Below are 18,954 nucleotides of genomic sequence, written 5' to 3' on the forward strand. Positions count from 1 at the left end.
AAATTTGCACACTACAGCACACACTTGGTGGAAAACCACACTTCACAGTTCATTTAAAAACATTGTATCTATTTCTGGACCACATTTGCAGAGCTCACTTGAGACATTGTGGCTGAGTGATGACTCACTTCTAGTGGGTAATTAATATGCACACAGTAACACTATACAGTGGCTGCACAGTGTTCAGCAAATAATTTTTCAGCTTTGTTTAATAAGATAATGTAAGGATTATTTATTTGTGGTGTGGATATTTTCTGCTACACATTAGGGCCTTTGCTCCTGTTCTACCATTAACACTTTAAAATGTCAAACAGTTTAAATTTAAGGTCGTTACTGCTAATTAAGGCAGCCTCACCATTAACCAAAATACCAGCTCCTTTTCTTTCCCCCACCCCCACCAAAGGCCAACAAACCTGTTAAATGTGAGTTTTTTTTAATGCATCTTTTATTGACTTAATTTTAACATGGACACAAGGTTAAATCAAAAATATTTTAAATCTTCAACCATAATATGGTTTAAACTCTAAGGTGATGTCATTGATAATTGGTGAGGTAATTTAAAGCTGTCTGAATGCGCAGTATTTCCACTGTAGTGTAACGTTGTTAATTTCGTCTCTCTCATAGAGCTGTAGCGCCTCCAAGCGGCAGGTCAGAAGTACTTCAGCTATTGCAGTCTTGAGGTCGTCTTTTATCTAACCGCTTTGCCTCTGTTGAATAGTTTTACCTAAAGGGTTAAATCCAAACTATAATGACGCCTCTTTTCAAAATCAGCGGATTTGTTTATTAATATCCCCAGCTCTTGGAGTCCGTTCACAAGTGGCCACTTATGAATAAAGTGGCCACTGAATAATTTTACAATTCAAACAGTTAAAAACTTTTTACAGTCTTTGCTGTGATAGTTTACGGAGGGCAGAGTTTAAAATTTGCCAGTTATTTTAATAGGAGCTGCTGTGAATGTGGTAAATGAATTTACTTTCCGTCCCTCGGTGTTTTAAAATGGGCTTTTGGCATTAAACTCATGCACACCTAGAGCAAACTCGTGAAGCTGTGCACCGACTCTGCTGCTCAGCTTGTGGGTCGTCGTGATGCAGCAGGTCGGTGCTTCTTTGAAATTACTTGGCTTGCACGCCAGAAGGTCACGAACACCGGTTTGTGGTGTTTTCCACCTGTCCCAAACTGTCGGCGTATGCTCTGTTTCGTGTAAATTTCAGCATATGTGACTCCAGTCTGAAATGCCTGAGCGGACTGTGAATGATTTTATCCCTAACCACCCCAAACTACATCTCTCACTCTCTTTCTCCTCCGTTCAAAAGCGCGCTCTGGCGTAGACGCTAGGAGCGCGCACGCTGCGACGGAGCTCCGTCACAAGTTTGCACCCACTACGTCACCGCTGCTGTCAGTAACCCGTGCTTTCCGGTGTTATGGCCGCTTGCAGAGAAGGGGACAGTAATGTGTGATATTAGGAAATGAAGCCGTGGTTTTAGACAGCCGTGTTTGGGATGGCGGTGACACAGCTGCTTCGGCTTGTTACCTGTCGTTCGACAGCTCGCATAACCCTCCGCGCGCACAGGAGGTACAGTAAGGTGCGCAAGCTCGTTATTATCTCAGTGCACTAGGCGAGGTTAGCTTTAGCAAGCAGCACTTTTCAGTAAGTGCTGCAGCTGATGCTCCTTGTGGTATATGTGGAAATGGAAACAGTCATTTATTTTAAGATTTTATTGTACTTTTAATTCGGGTTTCTGTTAAATTTTTCATGTTTTGGATTGACATACCTGGGTTTTTAGTGTATGGAAAAATACAGTGTTTTATACAGAGTTATGTTTTTAATTATAAAAAAATAAAACTTTTTGATATTAAATTATTTTCAGTTCACCTTAGTTTCAGTTCTTTTTTAGACTGGATTTGCTTGTTTTTTTAGACTTACTGTTAATTTTTAGTGTGTGTGTGTGTGTGTGTATGTATGTATGTATATACACACACACACACACACACAATAAATAAATTTTATATATATATATATATATATATATACACACACACATTAGTATAAAATGGGTGACATTTTTCAGAGTCTAGACAAAGAACCCGTATTACAACACCCAAATGGCACTTATTTACAATAAACATGCACAATAGCCTCCTGATGTTTTTTGAGTTGACAAATGTAGGCACACTAACAAAGACTAAAACTACGGACATTTCCTGTGTTTTATATGCTAGTTTTTCTAGAGTTTTATATTTCAGTTAACAAAATCTTCTTTTTTAGTTTTAATTGGCTATAATGACCTTGGTTTGATAGGAATGAAAATAAACCCTACCATTCACCACCTCATTATCTCTTTTTTTTTTTTCTTTCGTCTTTTAAACTAAAGGCAATCGTAACACTGTTAACTCAGTTTATTTTGTTGAGGCAGAGTTCCATTTCATTTCACCTGTGGGAGGGTGATTAAAGGTATTGAGGTTTAGTTTTTTACTGAACAATTTTAAAATGCACTCCAGTTTATTAATTACACCCTGCTAACACATAGTTTGATAAAGTAAATCTGCGTCCTTTTCTTATTGCAACTGGTTTAGAGAAGCCTGCACTGCTTTAAACTGAAAGGTGTTTAATATTTAGTCTGTCATACATATAACTATGTAATGTGAACTAAATAAGCCAAATATACTGAGGGAGTACACCTATGCTTTACGTTACTCACTCTGGTAGGACAGTAAGATAAGTTCAGAATCTAATATTGTTACTAAAATGATTAAAATGCAGAAGTAAAATTGAATGTAAGGCAGTATTTAGACTTTTTGAGAATTTTGCAGCTAAAATCCTGAATGATAGGGTTTTTTGGGTTTTTTTGTTTTAATTCACTGTATCTCTTAGCTGTACTGCACATTCATTTATTTTTTGCAGCTTTTCAACTGGCTGCAGATTTTAGTTGTCGTCCTTTGCATCTTGTAACGGTTTTTGACCCAAATCTTTATTTTTGCTGTACAGGTACAGACGTCCCCAACATTATCTGAGCGACTAAAAGTTTTTGAGGCACTCAGGAAAAAACGAGGCAGCGGGAAGCGAGTGGAAGCTACAGAAAAGCCCCTCAGTATCCGACTGGCCGATGGCCGGACAGTAAAGGGAATAGCCAGTGTCACCACACCGCTCTTTGTTGCTCAGAGTGTGCGGTTAGTACCCAGCTTATACTGTTATGTTTTAATATATTTAACTCTAGCAATATAACAGCACTTTTGCACCTGTTGCAGATGGAAAGGAGCCCTGGTGAGTAAGGTGAATGGGGAACTCTGGGAGCTTGGACGACCCCTAGAGGCAGACTGTGAACTACAACTTCTGGGGTTTGATACAACTGAGGGAAAGCAGGTAATTGCACAGTTTCCCTCTGTTAAGTTACTCTAAGTATGTACTGTCTTTCCCATTTGACCTCTAAGGGTAATGTTGCTGTTCTGAAAGATGAGTTTTATTTTGTTCAGTTTAAACCATTTTTCTTACTGACCTAATTCAGCATCATCCTAAGTACAAAAAAGTAACAATGGGTGGGGTTAACTTGGCATGTAATATGACAAAAACTGAAATGACATTCTGTGTTAAAGAAGATTTTTTTTTATTTCTATTTTGGTTTAACTGGGACAACCAATTGTGGGATGAGAGTATCTTTTGTAATTCTTGAACTGTTACTCTGGGTTCTGTTTTTGCTCCCTGTCATCCCAACATTACCTTCTAGATTTCTTTGCTTCTTACTCTTTACCACCCCTGATTTCACAGGCAGCCTGGCGAACAGGTGCATGTGTCCTCAGTGGAGTCTTGGAGGGCATGTTTGGTGCTGAGGTGTGCAGAGAAGGAGCATCAGAGCTCGGGCTTTTCTGTGACTATCTGCTGGACGACAGGTAAATATTAATGTGACCATTTTTGTCAGGTTGTCTATCAGATGTGAAATCTGTCGAAACTTTCTGTTTGTGTGCTCACGAACACAAAAGAGATGGTGGTAGTTTTATAATGGTTGTTGCTTCAGCTTCTTTTGTTTTAAAGAATGAAATTCCTCAATTTTTTAATAACTTATATATTTTTCATTCAAGCCTGTAATCAGTTCTCATTTTTTCATTTATATGCATGTATATGTGTAGCCTTTCATTATTCTGTGGTGCTTTTAATGAAATATTTTCAACTTCACATAATCCACGCAGGCTGTTTGACCTTTATCATTCACTCTTCTGTCTTAACTGCTGCTGAAGTTTTACCTAAATGTGACATCACCTGCAGTTCCTTGTCTCTGAGTGATGTGGAGGCGAGGTGTAAGGAGGCGGTGGCACTCAAACTTCCTCTCTCTAGACTGGAGCTGAGTACAGAAGAGGTCCAAGAGCTCTTCCAGGTCAGCAGCATGCTGTATTTGTTATAATAATATTGATAATAACCTCCTCTGCTAGTAAACGTGTTTCACAGAAGACATTTTAACTTCTTTTGGCCAGCAGAAGCCTGTGTCACTAATGCCTGACTGGTGAGCCACAAAGCATCACACCTAGACCCAGAAGTTAAACATCCAAGTCAAATTGTTCAGAACTGCTTTTCCTGAAATGGGTCAAAAAATATCTGCTGTGAAAGAAGTGTATGGGCCTTTGTCAATGACATTTGTTTCACCTCCTTGAGGAGTGACAGATGGGTTCAAGGTGGTGGATCAGCTCTGAATTCCTTCTTGTTTGCAATGTTGGACAGGTTTGACAGTTGAGGTCAGGCAGGAGTCTCCACAGACCGTGATCTTCACAGACAGCATTGTGATCTGTAATGAGAATAGGGAGCAGGTGGAAGTATGCTCTGGAGATAAGAACGAAAGAAGCGAGACAGAATACATCTGTGTAAATGACAGGGACGCAGGTGTAACGGTGAAGATGCAAGGAGGAGATGTGGTGAAGGTGATCCGAAGCAACAGAGTGCACAAGAGAGGTGAAGAAGAGCATGTAGACAGGGTGGAAATGGGTGTCGGGTGATTCTGACAGAAGGATAACAGCAAGAGTGAAAGGGAAGGTTTACAAGATGGTAGTGAGCCCCGCTATGATGTATGGTTTCGAGAAAGGAATGCATTTTAAATTTCGTTGTGCAACTTCTGTGTACAATGACAATAAAGATTCTGATTCTGATTCTGATTCTGAGAGGGTGGCACTGACAAAAAGATAGGAGGTGGAGCTGACGATGCTAAGATTTTCCCTGGGATTGAGCAGGATGGACAGGATTAGTAATGAGGGATGACTCAGGTTGAGCAGTTTGGAGACGAGGCTGAGAGGGTTTGGACATATGTAGAGGAGGGATAGTGGCTATACTGAACAAAGGATGCTGAATATGGAGAGCTGCCACGAAAAGAGGAATACCACAGAGGAGGTTCATGGATACAGTGAAGGAGAACATGCCGTGGGTTGGTGTGACAGAAGATGATGGTAGGAATAGGGTGAGATGAAGGCAGATGATCTGCTGTGCCGACCCCTAAAGGAAGCAGCTGAAAGAAGATTTTTCTTTTTTTTTCACCTGCTTGTCATACTAGAAAAAGTCAAAATGTTTACTGTGCATGTTCATATATTTATGGAGCACATCTAAAAATAGAAGCCTTAACAGAGAAATTTCGGATATCATTTAAATAAATGTTACAGGAAAAAAATGTAGATTGATCATGACATTTAAAACATTTACAACAACTCAACAGTGGTTTTATATGAAGCTCATTTGTTGGAGAGTTTAAAGTGGTGATTGGAGATTAATTATAGTTTCACCGTGCTAATGCTGCAGCTTTGGTGTTTACAAATTCATTCTTTCTTTAATCAGCGGTTTGTGTAGAAGAGGTGAGTCTTATCCAATCACTGCGCCTTAATAATCAACAGATTGATGAAGTATTGCATTAAAGTGGCACAAGACAACTTTTCAAGCCCCTCCCTCATAGTTTCACAACACCTGCTTACATTAAGGTTTTTTTTTTTTTTCTTCTTGCTGATCTAGTGTAAATTGTGGCCTTTAAACCCTCTCAAATCTGAGTATCCTCCATTCAGTGACTGTCCATCAGAGGGTTATTCAAGTTTTACTTTACATTTTGGTCGCTCCCCGTCTTCACCTTGGAACTCTTTAATTTTCCTGGGAAAAACTTCCTGGGCTACTCCAAAAATTCCTGATGGGAGGGGAAACAACACATCATCTTCCTGTTTTTTTGTTTTTGTTTTTTGTTTTGTTTTTTGTTTATTTTGTTTGTTTGTTTTTTTTGAGAGAGAGAGATTTCATACAGACAGAATCATATTGTGAAAACTTTAAACTTTATTTTCACTTTAAAAAACATTGGCTGTGTGTTGTAGCAGCATTCTGTAATGCAGCATGTTTTTATAAGTTTTATAAGTGTTTATAAGCAGTATGTAGCCTTTGATAAGGTGTGAATAGCAGTTATTCACTGTTTAGGAGTGACTCCTGTTTATGGTGCACCTGTGATATTTTTCTGCTCCTTGCCATTGCCTCGCTGTCCATGATGAACTTTATATCAGAGTTTTCGGTTTTCTCTTGTTGTAGAGCAGTAAGTTGAGGCTGCAGTTTGTTGAGGAGCAGATGAATGGAGCTACTGTCACAGTATACAGGCATGTATGAATATAGCTTACCTGCCAGTGATTCTGAACGCTCACCAATAAATGAACCAGTTTCATCCTTTCTTTGTGATTCAGATGTGGAGACACTGTAGCGGTCTGCAATGGTCCTCTCCTCCCACATACAGGCCTCCTCAGGGTCTTCAAGATGCTGCAGGTATGTGGTTGTTTGTGTATCCTGTCCTCTGCTCATCTTTCTGTTTTCTCCTTATGTGTTTTACAGCTGCTCACAAACTAATCACATGCATCAACCAGTTTGTTTTAGTCTTTTTTTTTTTTTTTTCCCCTTAAGCTCAAGAACTCATAGCTTTTCCCATGAAAACTATGTTTCATATTTGAGAGCTCTATTATGAGTTTTCAGACTTCAAACAATATAATCAAGCGTTTATGACTGTAATAAAAGGCCGTGTTAGCCTCGTCTCATCAGTTAAAATCTGTTTTATTTGGACCCTTTGTCAGATGGGACACATGCTGTGTGAATGGAATTTTCCTCATCTTTATTGATCTAGGGAGGAGGGGAAAGTTTCCATACTGGGCTGCCACTGGGCAGGCTGGGATTCAACAACAGAAAGGGCCTGGAAATCTCAGCAGCAGGATGTTGTGTTTGTCAGAGGCCAGATTCCTGTTCTGGGCCCTTACAAACACACGGCCATCCGTCAGACATGCTGCCACTCTCATAACTTTCTCTTTTGCCACGTCCAATGTTCACCCAGTATTTTCTCTCCACTCTCCATCTCCGCACCATCCCAGCTGTCCTCTGTGACCCTGGCCAATCAGACAGAGTCCTCGGGTTTGACACGACTGTTAGGTGTGGCCTTTCCAGGTGAGAAAGAGAAGGAGGAGTGGGAGAGAGAGCAGGAGGAAGCGAGGAGGAGGGACCACAGACGCATCGGGAAGGTAAGACAGAAACTGTACACCGGTGCTGAAAATGCAGTTGGCTTAAAAAGTAAAAGAAAATAACCCTTATATGTTTTTTGCACAGGACCAGGAACTGTTCTTCTTCAATGAAGTCAGTCCAGGAAGTTGTTTCTTCCTCCCTAAAGGAGCCTACATCTATAACACACTCACTGACTTCATTAAGGTACCCTGGTCCATATATATTAGCACGTATTTGAATCCCTGGTTAAGTAGCTGTCAGTAAAATGAAATAAGTTAAATAAATTGGTTTCAAAGAGTTTTGTTATACAGAGTAGAAACAGTAGAGGTACACCCTCACAACACCATAGAAACACAAGTCTGTACTTACACTGGTAAAAAGGCTTTACAGCTTAGGAGATTGTATAAATATAGTGCAATGAATATGTGAGCGGAAACCAAGGATCGTGGATAAACCTGTACATGTGTCTGTATAAGCATGTCATCAAACCTCTCTCTTAATTCAGTTTTGGCCAGAACAGAGTTACACTGGAATATTTTTTTTCCCTAATTAGATTGGCTGGCTGTGGTGTGTCATGAGTTATTCCTCGATTAGTTGTATAATGGTTCAAATCCACCATCTGCCAGCAGCAAACTGGTTAAATGAGCAGCAGCCCTTTTTAGGATTGGTTATGCAACTAAAACCAAAATACCCCCCCACATGCTTTAATTTGATTATGCAAAATCCAACTGTGACCTTAGTTGGGTTTATATAATCAAAAAATTCTGCTTTTGCAGGAAGTTGTTCATTCAGAGTGTTTACACATTGAATGTTGTCCCTTTAAACACACACATCAACATGCTGTACCGATCGTAATCCTGAGGTCATGTGTGTTCACGGTGGTCAGGATGTTAGCCTTCAGTCACTACACTGTTGTGATGGTTTGACCCTGTCCTCCACTTGTTGTCACACATGCTTCCTTCCTGACCTTTCATAGAGTGAATACCGAAAGCGAGGCTTCACTGAGGTCGTGACCCCGACGCTGTACAGCACCGCTTTATGGGAGCGCTCAGGCCACTGGGAGCACTACAGCGAGAACATGTTCACTGTGAAGTCAGAGGGCTCTCAGACCTACGCTCTAAAACCCATGAACTGTCCTGCACACTGGTGAGCACACACAAACACACATGCACTCACATTCCTGTGCTTGGGTGTCTTTGCAGAGACTGACTCCTTTGTTATGTTCAGCCTGATGTTTGAGCAGCGAGTTCGCTCGTGGAGGGAGCTTCCTCTGCGATGGGCCGACTTCGGGGCGCTGCATCGTAACGAGCTCTCTGGCGCTCTGGGAGGTCTCACTCGGGTTCGCAGGTTCTGCCAGGACGACGCTCACATATTTTGCACACCTGAACAGGTACGCAAACAGGCAGATGAGCTCCCTCTTATAAACCACAGTGTGTTTAAGTGGAGCAGATGCTGTAAATGAGACACACGTGGAACCACATTTCAGTAATTAAATGGCTTGTATAAATGACTCCTGAGGCATTCCAGGAGGCCTCAGCCTGAATCAATGAAGGTCTTTGTCCTGTTCAGACTTTGCACCTCCGTATGTGCATCTTTGTGGCTCTGCAGTAAATCTGATCCCCTACGTGGAGTCCTGGAGCCTTCCCATGATACGTTCCCTTCAGCCTTTCTGTTTGAACCCTGTTAATTCACATACGCAATGGTCACATGATGATCACCGCTATGCCAGCCTGAGAAATTTGATCTCTGAAGCATTCAGAAAAAGTAGATTCTTTGGTTTTTTGTTTTTTTTTTTTCTTGTTGTTTTTTACGGGGGTTTGCCACTTTGGTTTGATTTTATGCTCTCTGCTCTTGTTGGTCTCTCAGCTGTATACACTTTTTTTTATTATGTCCTCATGTTGCCCTCTTCTTGACTTTTCTCTTTTTTTTTTTTTTCTTTTTTTTTTTCCCCAGCTGGAAGAAGAGATTGTGGCTTGTTTGGACTTTGTGAGGACCGTCTATCAAGTGTTTGGGTTTTCCTTTCACTGCCTGCTGTCTACGCGACCTACACCATGCCTGGGGGAGCCTGAACAGTGGGATGCTGCAGAGCAGGTAAACACACACACATATTGACACACTCTATCATCTTGTGTGCAATTCTAGACAGACACAGTTTTTGGTTTTGTGTGTGTGTGTGTGTGTGTGTGTGTGTGTGTGTGTGTGTGTGTGTGTGTGTGTGTGTGTGTGTGTGTGTGTGTGTGTGTGTGTGTGTGCGTGTGTGTGTGCGCGCGCGCTGTGAGAGGCAGCCAGAGGGAAAGAGAAAAAAAAATCATGTCCACTTAATCTATCAGTTATGTAAGTGGTACTTTCCAGTCGAGAGCTGCTTTGTGTCAGGCTGTTGTGTGGATGTATATCTCCAAATCCCCCGAGCACCTTTTAAATGGGCACAGCAGCAATCTAAGCTAATTCAATTGAGTGTAATTTAACATAACAGTTCTGAGCCTGTACAGTTCCAACATGCGCGCACACACACACAAGGACCAACATGACGACCATAATGTGCTTTAATGTGCTTATATTCTCTAGTACAACTACTTACTTACTGTGGTCTCTGGCGTGTGTGTGTGTGCAGCAGTTAGAGAGGAGTCTGCAGCAGTTTGGTGAATATTGGGAGTTGAACCCAGGAGATGGAGCCTTCTACGGACCAAAGGTCAGTGAGAATGGTGACTTGCACTTAAGGAAATGGATTCAGGAGTAAAGGTTTTCTTCACAGTGCTTGCTAACAGCAGACCAAAAACATCATGATATCATCTAGTCAGTTTAGGGACTCTGTTCTTTCTTCATGTAAAAAAAAAAAAAAATCTTTGAAGAGAACTTTTTTTTCTAAATGTCTAAAGAGCATTTAATGATAAGATTTATTGATTTACCGGGAGAGCTGGAGCCAGGTATTGATTAGCTTAGCATAATGACTAAGAAATAGAAGAAGCAACTACTTCTTGGTCAGTGCAGAGATCACAGAATCCAGCTACCAGCAGCTCTAAAGCAAGCCAAAAAGAATGGTACATTGTGGTTTTAGATCGGTTTCTATGTGCAAATATTCTTTATCAGGTACAGCAGCATCAGTCTCAGCTGACTTCCTTGTAACCTCACACTGATGGAAAAACTTGATTCTATGCACTCCAGTGAAAAACTAAGTTCACTCTTACTGCCTCCACAGGAAGGAAAAAGGGTAAATAGCAGCCAGGTGCTGCAACTGTGAGCACCTCTATAAAAGTTTTGACAGTTTGCTTGTCTGAAGCATTCAGGTGTTTGTTTACACAATGCCACAATGTCTTCTCTGGAGTGGACACCCTGGCAAATTACATCCAACGTCAGACCGTGCAATGCTCAGAAAAACTGCAAAAAAGAACAAAAACAAAAAGACTTGTTTGGAAGAGTTGCCAAGAGTCTTTTCTCTCTCTCAAAAAAAAAAAAAACATGGTAGATTTGCAAAGTTGCATCTGAAGAAACTTCAAGACTTCTGGATCAATGTCATTTGGAGAGATGAGTGCAAAGTGGAGATATTTGGCCATAATGCACAGCGAAAATTTGCCAAATACGAAACACAGCATATCAGCACAAACACCTGTCGTGCACGGTGGTGGAGGGTCGAGGATTTGGACTTGTTTTGCAGCAGGATTTCAGCACTTGGCAGTCATTGAGTCGAGCACGGACCTCAACCTTAAGAGAGCTGTGCACAAATGAATCTGAACTGTGATGAACATTGTAAAGAAGAGTGGGCCAGAATTCCTCCACAGTGTTGTGAGAGACTGATACAGTCATACAGAAAACAAGAACTTCCAGTTATTTCTGCTAAAGTTGATTTTGCATGTCATTAAATGCTGGGCTGTATGCAGTTTTTCCCACAGTAGTCCAGTGAAAACGTTTTGTCCCATGGCTGTAAACATGTGTTCATCAGCTTTTGAAGTGCTGGTAGGTGGATGCTTTTTCCCTTTGAGAAAGATCCAGGCAAATATTTTCTCTTCAATAGCCTCAAAATCTTGGGAGAAAAACAAGTGTATTTCTCAAGTTTGTGCAATAATAAAAATTAGAGCATTGATTTAATGATTCTAATTCCTCTAAAGGATCATTTATTTATGTTGCAACACAGATTAAAGATATCTTTCTTCTACTTCTGGTTCTGCACAGAGAAACCTTGGACACCAATTAATGCAATTTATAGAATATTTAAAGATTCTTGTGTTTCAGTTTTAAATTAAACTGAAATGACATAGCATGGGAATGACCTTTGTTTTTCTTTGAGGAGGTTTAATTGATCTTTCCAAGAGGAAGTCAGCCTCAGATAGATGTTAACATGCTTGTGTGGAAGCACAGAGGGGAGGAGGTGGTTGAAGTCGGGTTGAACTTAGATGATCAACCACATGCTTGCTGAAACAAAGAAACACACAGCTATCCAGGATTTTTAAGCCACAGTCTAATCAGCTAATCAGTTTCTCTTGGAAACCCATTTGTAATTATTCTGTGTACAAAAAGGCACTTTGTCTCAGAGTGCTAAGCTAGAAAGGAGAAGTGAAGCCCAGTAATGGCACACTCCTTCGTGTTTCTTCACAGATTGACATCCAGATCAAAGATGCCATTGGCAGACAGCACCAGTGTGCCACAATCCAGCTGGACTTCCAGCTGCCCATCAGATTTGACCTTCAGTATGTCGGGTGAGTCTGTCATAAATTTCTGGAGTTGGCATTCGGTCTCTTTAAACATTCCTACATCTGCACTGATTTAAACCTCCATTCCTGTGCTGATGGCCCCATCTTTTTGTTGAGCATATATGTTTATATATCAGTAATTTCTCAGGGTAAGATAGCACAAGTCTAACTTAGGGACCTAATTTGATCATGAAACATTAGCCTTTTATTTAATTTATCAGCTCAAATGTGCACACTCCCTGTTCCTACAATTAGTCTGCTCTGCTTCTCTTTTAGTGTTTCTGATCAGGATTTAGAAGTCAGCAACAATTTATAGGAAAAGTAGGTTAGAAATAAAGTAAAGGGAGATCTGAATATTTACTTCCACTGAAATACTTGACATTAATGTAATGGATTTAATGTAAAGATCACAATATTTCCAATAAGAGCATTCATGCCCTTAGATTTGCTGCACTGCACCATCTCCTTATAGTTTTTTACTTTTCTTCTTATCAGACGAGATGGACAGTTGCACAGGCCAGTAATGATCCACAGAGCGGTGCTGGGATCGCTGGAGAGGATGATCGCTATACTGGCTGAAAACTTTGGAGGAAAATGGTGAGAAGATAATACTCACACACAATCTGCTCAAAAGATTAAAGGAACGCTTTTTAATCAGAGTTATAGCATCAAGTCAGTTAAACTTCTGGTCAGATCTGGTCCTCAGGATGGCACATCAATATGTGTCATTGCCAGAAGATTTGCTGTGTCTCCCAGCACAGTCTTAAGATCATGGAGGAGATTCCTGGAGACAGGCAGTTACTCTAGGAGAGCTGGACAGGGCCATGGATGGTCCTTAACCCATCAGCAGGACTGATATCTGCTCCTATGTGCAAGGAGGAACAGGATGAGCACTGCCAGAGCTACAAAATGACCTCCAGCAGGCCACTGTTGTGAATGTCTCTGTGCAAACAATCAGAAATAGACTTCATGAGGGTGGCCTGAGGGCCCAACGTCCTGTAGTGTGGCCCTGTGCTCACTGCCTGGCACTGTGGAGCCCAACTGGCATTTGCCATAGAATACTAGAATTGGCAGGTCCATCACTGGCAGCCTGTGCTTTTCACAGCTGTGAGTAGGTTCGCCGTGAGCACGTGTGACAGACGTGGAAGAGTCTGAAGAAGCTGTGGAGAACGTTATGCTGCCTGTAACACTGACACACAGACCTCTATAGGCTAGGCAACAGCACCCTGGCTGCCATTAGGCATTGGGATGAAATCCTTGGACCCATTGTCAGAACCTAAGCTGGTGCAGTGGATCCTGAGTACCTCCTGGTGCGCGACAATGCTTGTCGCCATGTGGCGCGAGTATGCAGGCAGTTCCTGAAGGATGAAGAAATTGATATTGTTGACTGGCCCCCATGCTCACCTGACAGTAGAACACATCTGGGACACTAATGTTTAGGTCCATCTGACACCACCACGTTGCACCTCCGGGGGGGGCATACAAAACTACTGAGTACCATTTTGAATTGCTGCAATGAAATTTTGGTAAACTGGACTGGCCTGCTGCATTTTATTTATTTATTTATTTTTTTTTAGATCTGATGTGTTTTCAAAGTGTTCCTTTAATTTTGTGTATTATGGTATTGTCCTGTAGCTGTACCCTAACCTGTCACCCTTTTCTGTATCACACACAGGCCACTGTGGTTGTCTCCGGCTCAGATCGTTGTTATTCCTGTGGGGGGCGACAATGAGTCATACGGCAGGCAGGTCAGTGTCTGATGGAAACTTGTTTCGGGTGCATGAGCAGACCAAGTGACCTTTCTTCCTGCCATGATTAATTTGTTCAGTAATGTAAGAAGTAGATTACAGATAAAATCTTTAAAGAATGACTTCCTCTCTCTCCTGTTAAGGTGGTCCAGCAAATCCATGAAGCTGGCTTTATGGCAGATCTCAATAACGATGAGGGAGCAACCTTAAATAAGAAGATTCGCTCTGCTCAGCTTGCCCAGTATAACTACATATTTGGTAAAGATGAATAACTGAGAGGCTACTTGAAATACGAAAAACTGATTGTTTTTGAGTGCTCTTGACATATTTGACCATCTTTTGTGTGTGTTTCTGTGCAGTGGTGGGCGATAAGGAACGTGAGAGTGGAACAGTGAACGTGAGGAGCAGAGGGGGTAAACAGCTGGGGAGGAGGCCGACAGAGGAGGTGCTGATGTCCCTCGCACAGCTACGAGACACCAGGAGCAACCTAGATGAGTTTTGATGATGGAGTCCTGGAAATCATGACTCACTGATGAAATGTTTGTTTTACATGTTCAAGCTGTTACACTTTGGCTTTGTCTGAAGAAGCGGCTGGTTAAAGTTATAATAAAAGTCTATAAAACACTGATGTTTATGTTCTGCACGCATTGCTGATTTTGTCCTTTAATGGAATTTGCTGATAAAACTGTCCTACAAAGACCTGCAAAAAAGAGGGAGAGAGAGCTTTAAGGCTATTTAAAGATCACACACTTAAAAAATAGTGGTACCAATTAGAACCATGGAGTCCTTCCACCTGTTCCCCTAGGAGAACCCTTTTTTGGTTACTGGTACAACCTTTTAAATGAATTCAAGTGGACCCTTTCAAAGGAAACAACACAAAAGAAATGTGAAAAGTTTCACTCAAAGCCCTCTCTGGTAGTACTATCCAACATAACATCACTCAGTTGCTGCAGATTTGTTAACTGCACAGGTGCTTTGTTGGACTGAGATCTGGTGACTGCAGAGGCCATTTGAGTACAATGAACTCATTGTCATGTTCAAGAAACCAGTACGAGATGATTTGAGCTTTGTGACACGACGATTTATCCTGCTAGGAGCAGTCATGAGAGGATGAGTACACTGTGGTCACAAAGGGATGGACGGGGTCTGCAGTAATACTCGGGTAAGCTGTGGCTTTTAAACGATGCTCAGTTTCTATTAAGGGGCCCTAAAGTGTGCCAAGAAAATATCCCCCACACTGTTATACCACCACCGCCAGCCTAGACTGTTGATACAAGTCACGATGGGTCCTTGCTTTCATATTATTTATGCCAATTATGTTTTCCAATTGTGGCGAGCCTGTGATTGGCTGATTAGATATGTGTGTTAACGAGTAGTTGAACAGATGTTCCTAACAAAGTGGCCGATAAATGCATTTCACTAGAGCAAAAGTCTTAAAAGTCTTGGAACAAAGATTGATAAGGAGGTCACAGCCCACTTCCTGCTACAAATGACTCATAAGCCATCTGCAAACAAAGAAATGCAAAGTTCAACAAGAGCAGTAGGAGTAAGGGTGCCTATTAATCATAACAGTGGAAAAGAACAGACCTGTTAAGAGCCTCCACTGGCACACAGTCCTGGAAAACTGGGGAACCCCATAAAGAAACCTAAATTGTACACCTTTCCACAATAAAAGCCCTTCGTGAGACTCCCTCTGGTCTAATGTAAAGAGAGCAAAGTTGAATCAAGAAATGCAGAATGACTGTGAAAACATTGGTAGAAATTGGTATAGTGGACCTAGATAAAAGCCAAAATCCATGAAAACTTGGAAGGACAGCTGAAATGCCAGACATCTCTGCTCTTTTCTACAGGATGCTTACATGTTGTCATTCTTTTAGAAAATGCTTCTTTAATGTAGCTTCTTATGTAGATCGTGCATGTTTGGACTTTAACTGATATAGGCTTGATCTCTTGGGTGGAGCTACCTGTTACAAAGGCTGGGGTGGGAGCCTGTTGGGGAGGGAGGAGCTGAACTGAGGGGATTATATGGCTGTGGTACAATCCAGAGGGCAACCAGAGCTCAGCTCCCAGCCCCCACACACCAAACTCCAGCCTTTTCCCCCGTGATTCAACATCACCACTGTTCCTCAGAAGCGCGTGGCTGTGGGCAGATCCTCAGTCTTTTATGAGGAGCCCTTTTTGAACTCTTATATCTAAGGGTGTATCAGTCTAACAGCATTACTCAACTACTGATGCAATTTGTTCACTAAAATCCATCAGACATGCTAACTTCCTGCTTACATAAGTCTGTGTGGTGATATCAGAGCAGAAAGCAGGGCATACCTTTAAAAGACTGGAAGAAAGGGAGGATACAGAGTGAGATTTGACTAAAATAGGAGAGAGAGCAGCTGTGTCAGGCCTGTGTGTTTTCATGTGTGTTTAGTGGAAACAGCCAAGTCAAGGTAAAGGTCAAAAGGATTGGAAGTTTTTTCCTTTTTAATTGAAAGAGGGCAGCAGGATGGAAAAGACATCAGTCACAACAGTGACACAGAGGGAGAGAGGGAGGTGTCAGCCCTGAGAGAATAATCTGAGTTGACTGGACAAAAGCAACCGCTTCAACAAAGCACACTGAAACAGGTAGAGTGACTATGTTCAGGTCCTCCCGACATTGTTTAGTGAGTCACAGAGAGGAAAGCCTGGGCAAATCTGTAAAAGTTCTCAGCTGGAATTGTTTTGAAAGCAAGTTTAAGTGAAGCACAGACATCACTAAGAGTGCAAATGTTGGCTAATAATTTGTCACAAAGTCTTTCTGCAGCGAAAGGGAGACGGCGATCAACAGAGTATAAATCTGATGGGAAAGTTTATCTTACAGACTGTGCAGAAACACCTTGAAAAACAACATCTGCACTTGCTGCCGTACAAAAGAGCAGTGAGCTAAACATTCAAAGGCTAACATCCATATTCTGACCACCTGCCTTCCTTACTGTTAAATATTTTAGCTTAACATTTTCAAATGAGATGGCATAAATCGTAACAAACTTTCACTTCCATTTAAAGTACCAGTACAGAATAGGTGAGTGTTAAAACTTTACTGTATGCTTATAAGAAGTTGGGCAAATCAAATAACAAAATGTATTTTTTTTCCCATCACATCATAAATGCCAATCTTGTAACCTGTATAGTTTGTTGGTGTCTATTTCTTAAGTTACATAGAGCCAAATTTCAGTCTTTCATTATCGCACACACTTTTTGCTTTGTGGGCATTCATTCATGCACAGCTCTCTTAAGGTCCCACCACAGCATTTCAATCAGGTTGAGGTCTGGACTTTGACTGGGCCACTGCAGCGCCTTCATTCTTTTCTTTTTCAGCCATCCTGTTGTAGATTTGCTGCTGTGCTTGGGATCAGTGTCTCGCTGCATGATCCAATTTTTAGCCAAGCGTTATCTGTCAGACAGATGGCCTCACATTTGACTCTAGAATACTCTGGTATGCAGAGGAGTTCATGGTCAACTTAATAACTGCAAGGTGCTCAGGTCGTGTGATTGCAGAACAAGCGCAAATCATCACCCCTCCACCACTGCACTTGACAGTTGGTATGAGGTGTTTGTGCTGATGTGGTGTGTTTGATTTTTGTCAAATATTATGGCCAATCATCTCTATTTCAGTCGCTCCTGTCCAAGGGACACTGTTCCAGAAGTCCTGTGTCTTCTTCAGATGCAGCTTTGCACACCTAAGCTGTGCTGGGACGTTTTCTACTGGCAACTGTTCTAAATGGGCCATACTTTTTCAGTCTGTTTTGAAAATACTGTCATGAACTTTAATATTTAACATGCTAACTGAGGCCTGTATAGTTGTGAGATGTAGCTTTTGGGTTTTCTGCAGTGGCTTTTTAGTGTAGTGGTTTACACATTTGCATGGCAAACGAAAGGTATCCAGCATAAAACTCTGCTAAAATCTGGCGGTATGCTTTCCCAGACCATCACTGCCCCACCACCAAATCGGCCATGTTGAATGATGTTAGAGGCAGCATAATGTTCTCCACAGCTTCTCCAGACCCTTTCACGTCTGTCGCATGTGCTCAGGGTGAACCTGCACTCATCTGTGAAAAGCACAGGGTGCCAGTGGTGGGCGTTCCTATTCTGGTATTCTATAGCAAATCCCAGTCTGCCTCCACGGTGCCGGGCAGTGAGCACAGGGCCCACATGAAGTCTATTTCTGATAGATTGCTCAGAGACATTCACACCAGTGGCCTGCTGGAGGTTATTTTGTAGCTCTGGCATTGCTCATCGTGTTCCTCCTTGCACAAAGGAGCAGATTTCGGTCCTGCTGATGGGTTAAGGACCATCTACAGCCCTGTCCAGCTCTCCTAGAGTGACTGTCACCTGGAAGCTCCTCCATGGTCTTGAGACTGTGCTGGGAGACACAGCAAACCTTCTGGCAGTGGCATGTATTGATGTGCCATCGTGAAGGAGTTGGACTACCTGCGCAACCTCTGTAGGGTCCAGGTATTACCTCATGCTACCAGTAATGAGACTGACCCTAGCCAAATGCACAACTATTTTAAAAAATAGTCAGAAAAGATGAGGAGGGAAAAAAATGTCCTCGACCTGTAAAACCATTCCTGTTTTGGGGGTTGTCTCATCGTTGCCCCTCTAGTGCACCTGTTGTTAATTTCATTAACACCAAAACAGCTGAAACTGATCAATAACCCCCTCTGCTACTTAACTGACCAGTGACCAGATCAATATCCTTGATGTTTAATTGACTCAATGCCATACTCTGATTAAAAAGTGTTCCTTGTTTTTTTTTTGGTTTTTTTTGAGCAGTGTACTTTTCATAAAAGTTCCCTTGCCTTTAATATCAGAAAACAAATTTGGGAGGCCTCTAAAAATGAATGAGGAAAATAGTCAGAATATGAATTAACAGTTGCAGCCCTAGATGTCCTGCAGTATTCATTATGGTGACTGTAGGTCTATTGTAAGGCTGGACACTTTTTGGTCTCCGTTTTGTCCAAAATGCAGAGATAAAATACGACCCAGACAGCACGGTCGCCGGCCAGCA

At 41.7% G+C, this 18,954-nt stretch overlaps 1 protein-coding gene across 1 annotated transcript; it reads left to right on the forward strand.

Moving 5' to 3' along the window:
* The first annotated feature begins 32 nt into the window (after positions 1–32).
* tars2 (threonyl-tRNA synthetase 2, mitochondrial) lies at positions 33–14,541 on the forward strand. Its single transcript, XM_030748892.1, has 18 exons — positions 33–1,583; positions 2,987–3,168; positions 3,247–3,361; positions 3,764–3,885; positions 4,259–4,367; positions 6,533–6,597; positions 6,682–6,760; positions 7,354–7,500; positions 7,586–7,684; positions 8,457–8,626; positions 8,708–8,870; positions 9,434–9,571; positions 10,092–10,169; positions 12,071–12,171; positions 12,661–12,762; positions 13,841–13,913; positions 14,057–14,171; positions 14,273–14,541. Exons 1-18 carry the CDS (start codon positions 1,500–1,502, stop codon positions 14,413–14,415), a joined length of 2,085 nt encoding a protein of 694 aa, XP_030604752.1. The 5' UTR covers positions 33–1,499; the 3' UTR covers positions 14,416–14,541.
* The last annotated feature ends 4,413 nt before the right edge of the window (positions 14,542–18,954 follow it).

The sequence above is a fragment of the Archocentrus centrarchus genome, chromosome 16, assembly GCF_007364275.1.
Source record: "Archocentrus centrarchus isolate MPI-CPG fArcCen1 chromosome 16, fArcCen1, whole genome shotgun sequence".
Classification (NCBI taxonomy): Eukaryota; Metazoa; Chordata; class Actinopteri; order Cichliformes; family Cichlidae; genus Archocentrus; species Archocentrus centrarchus.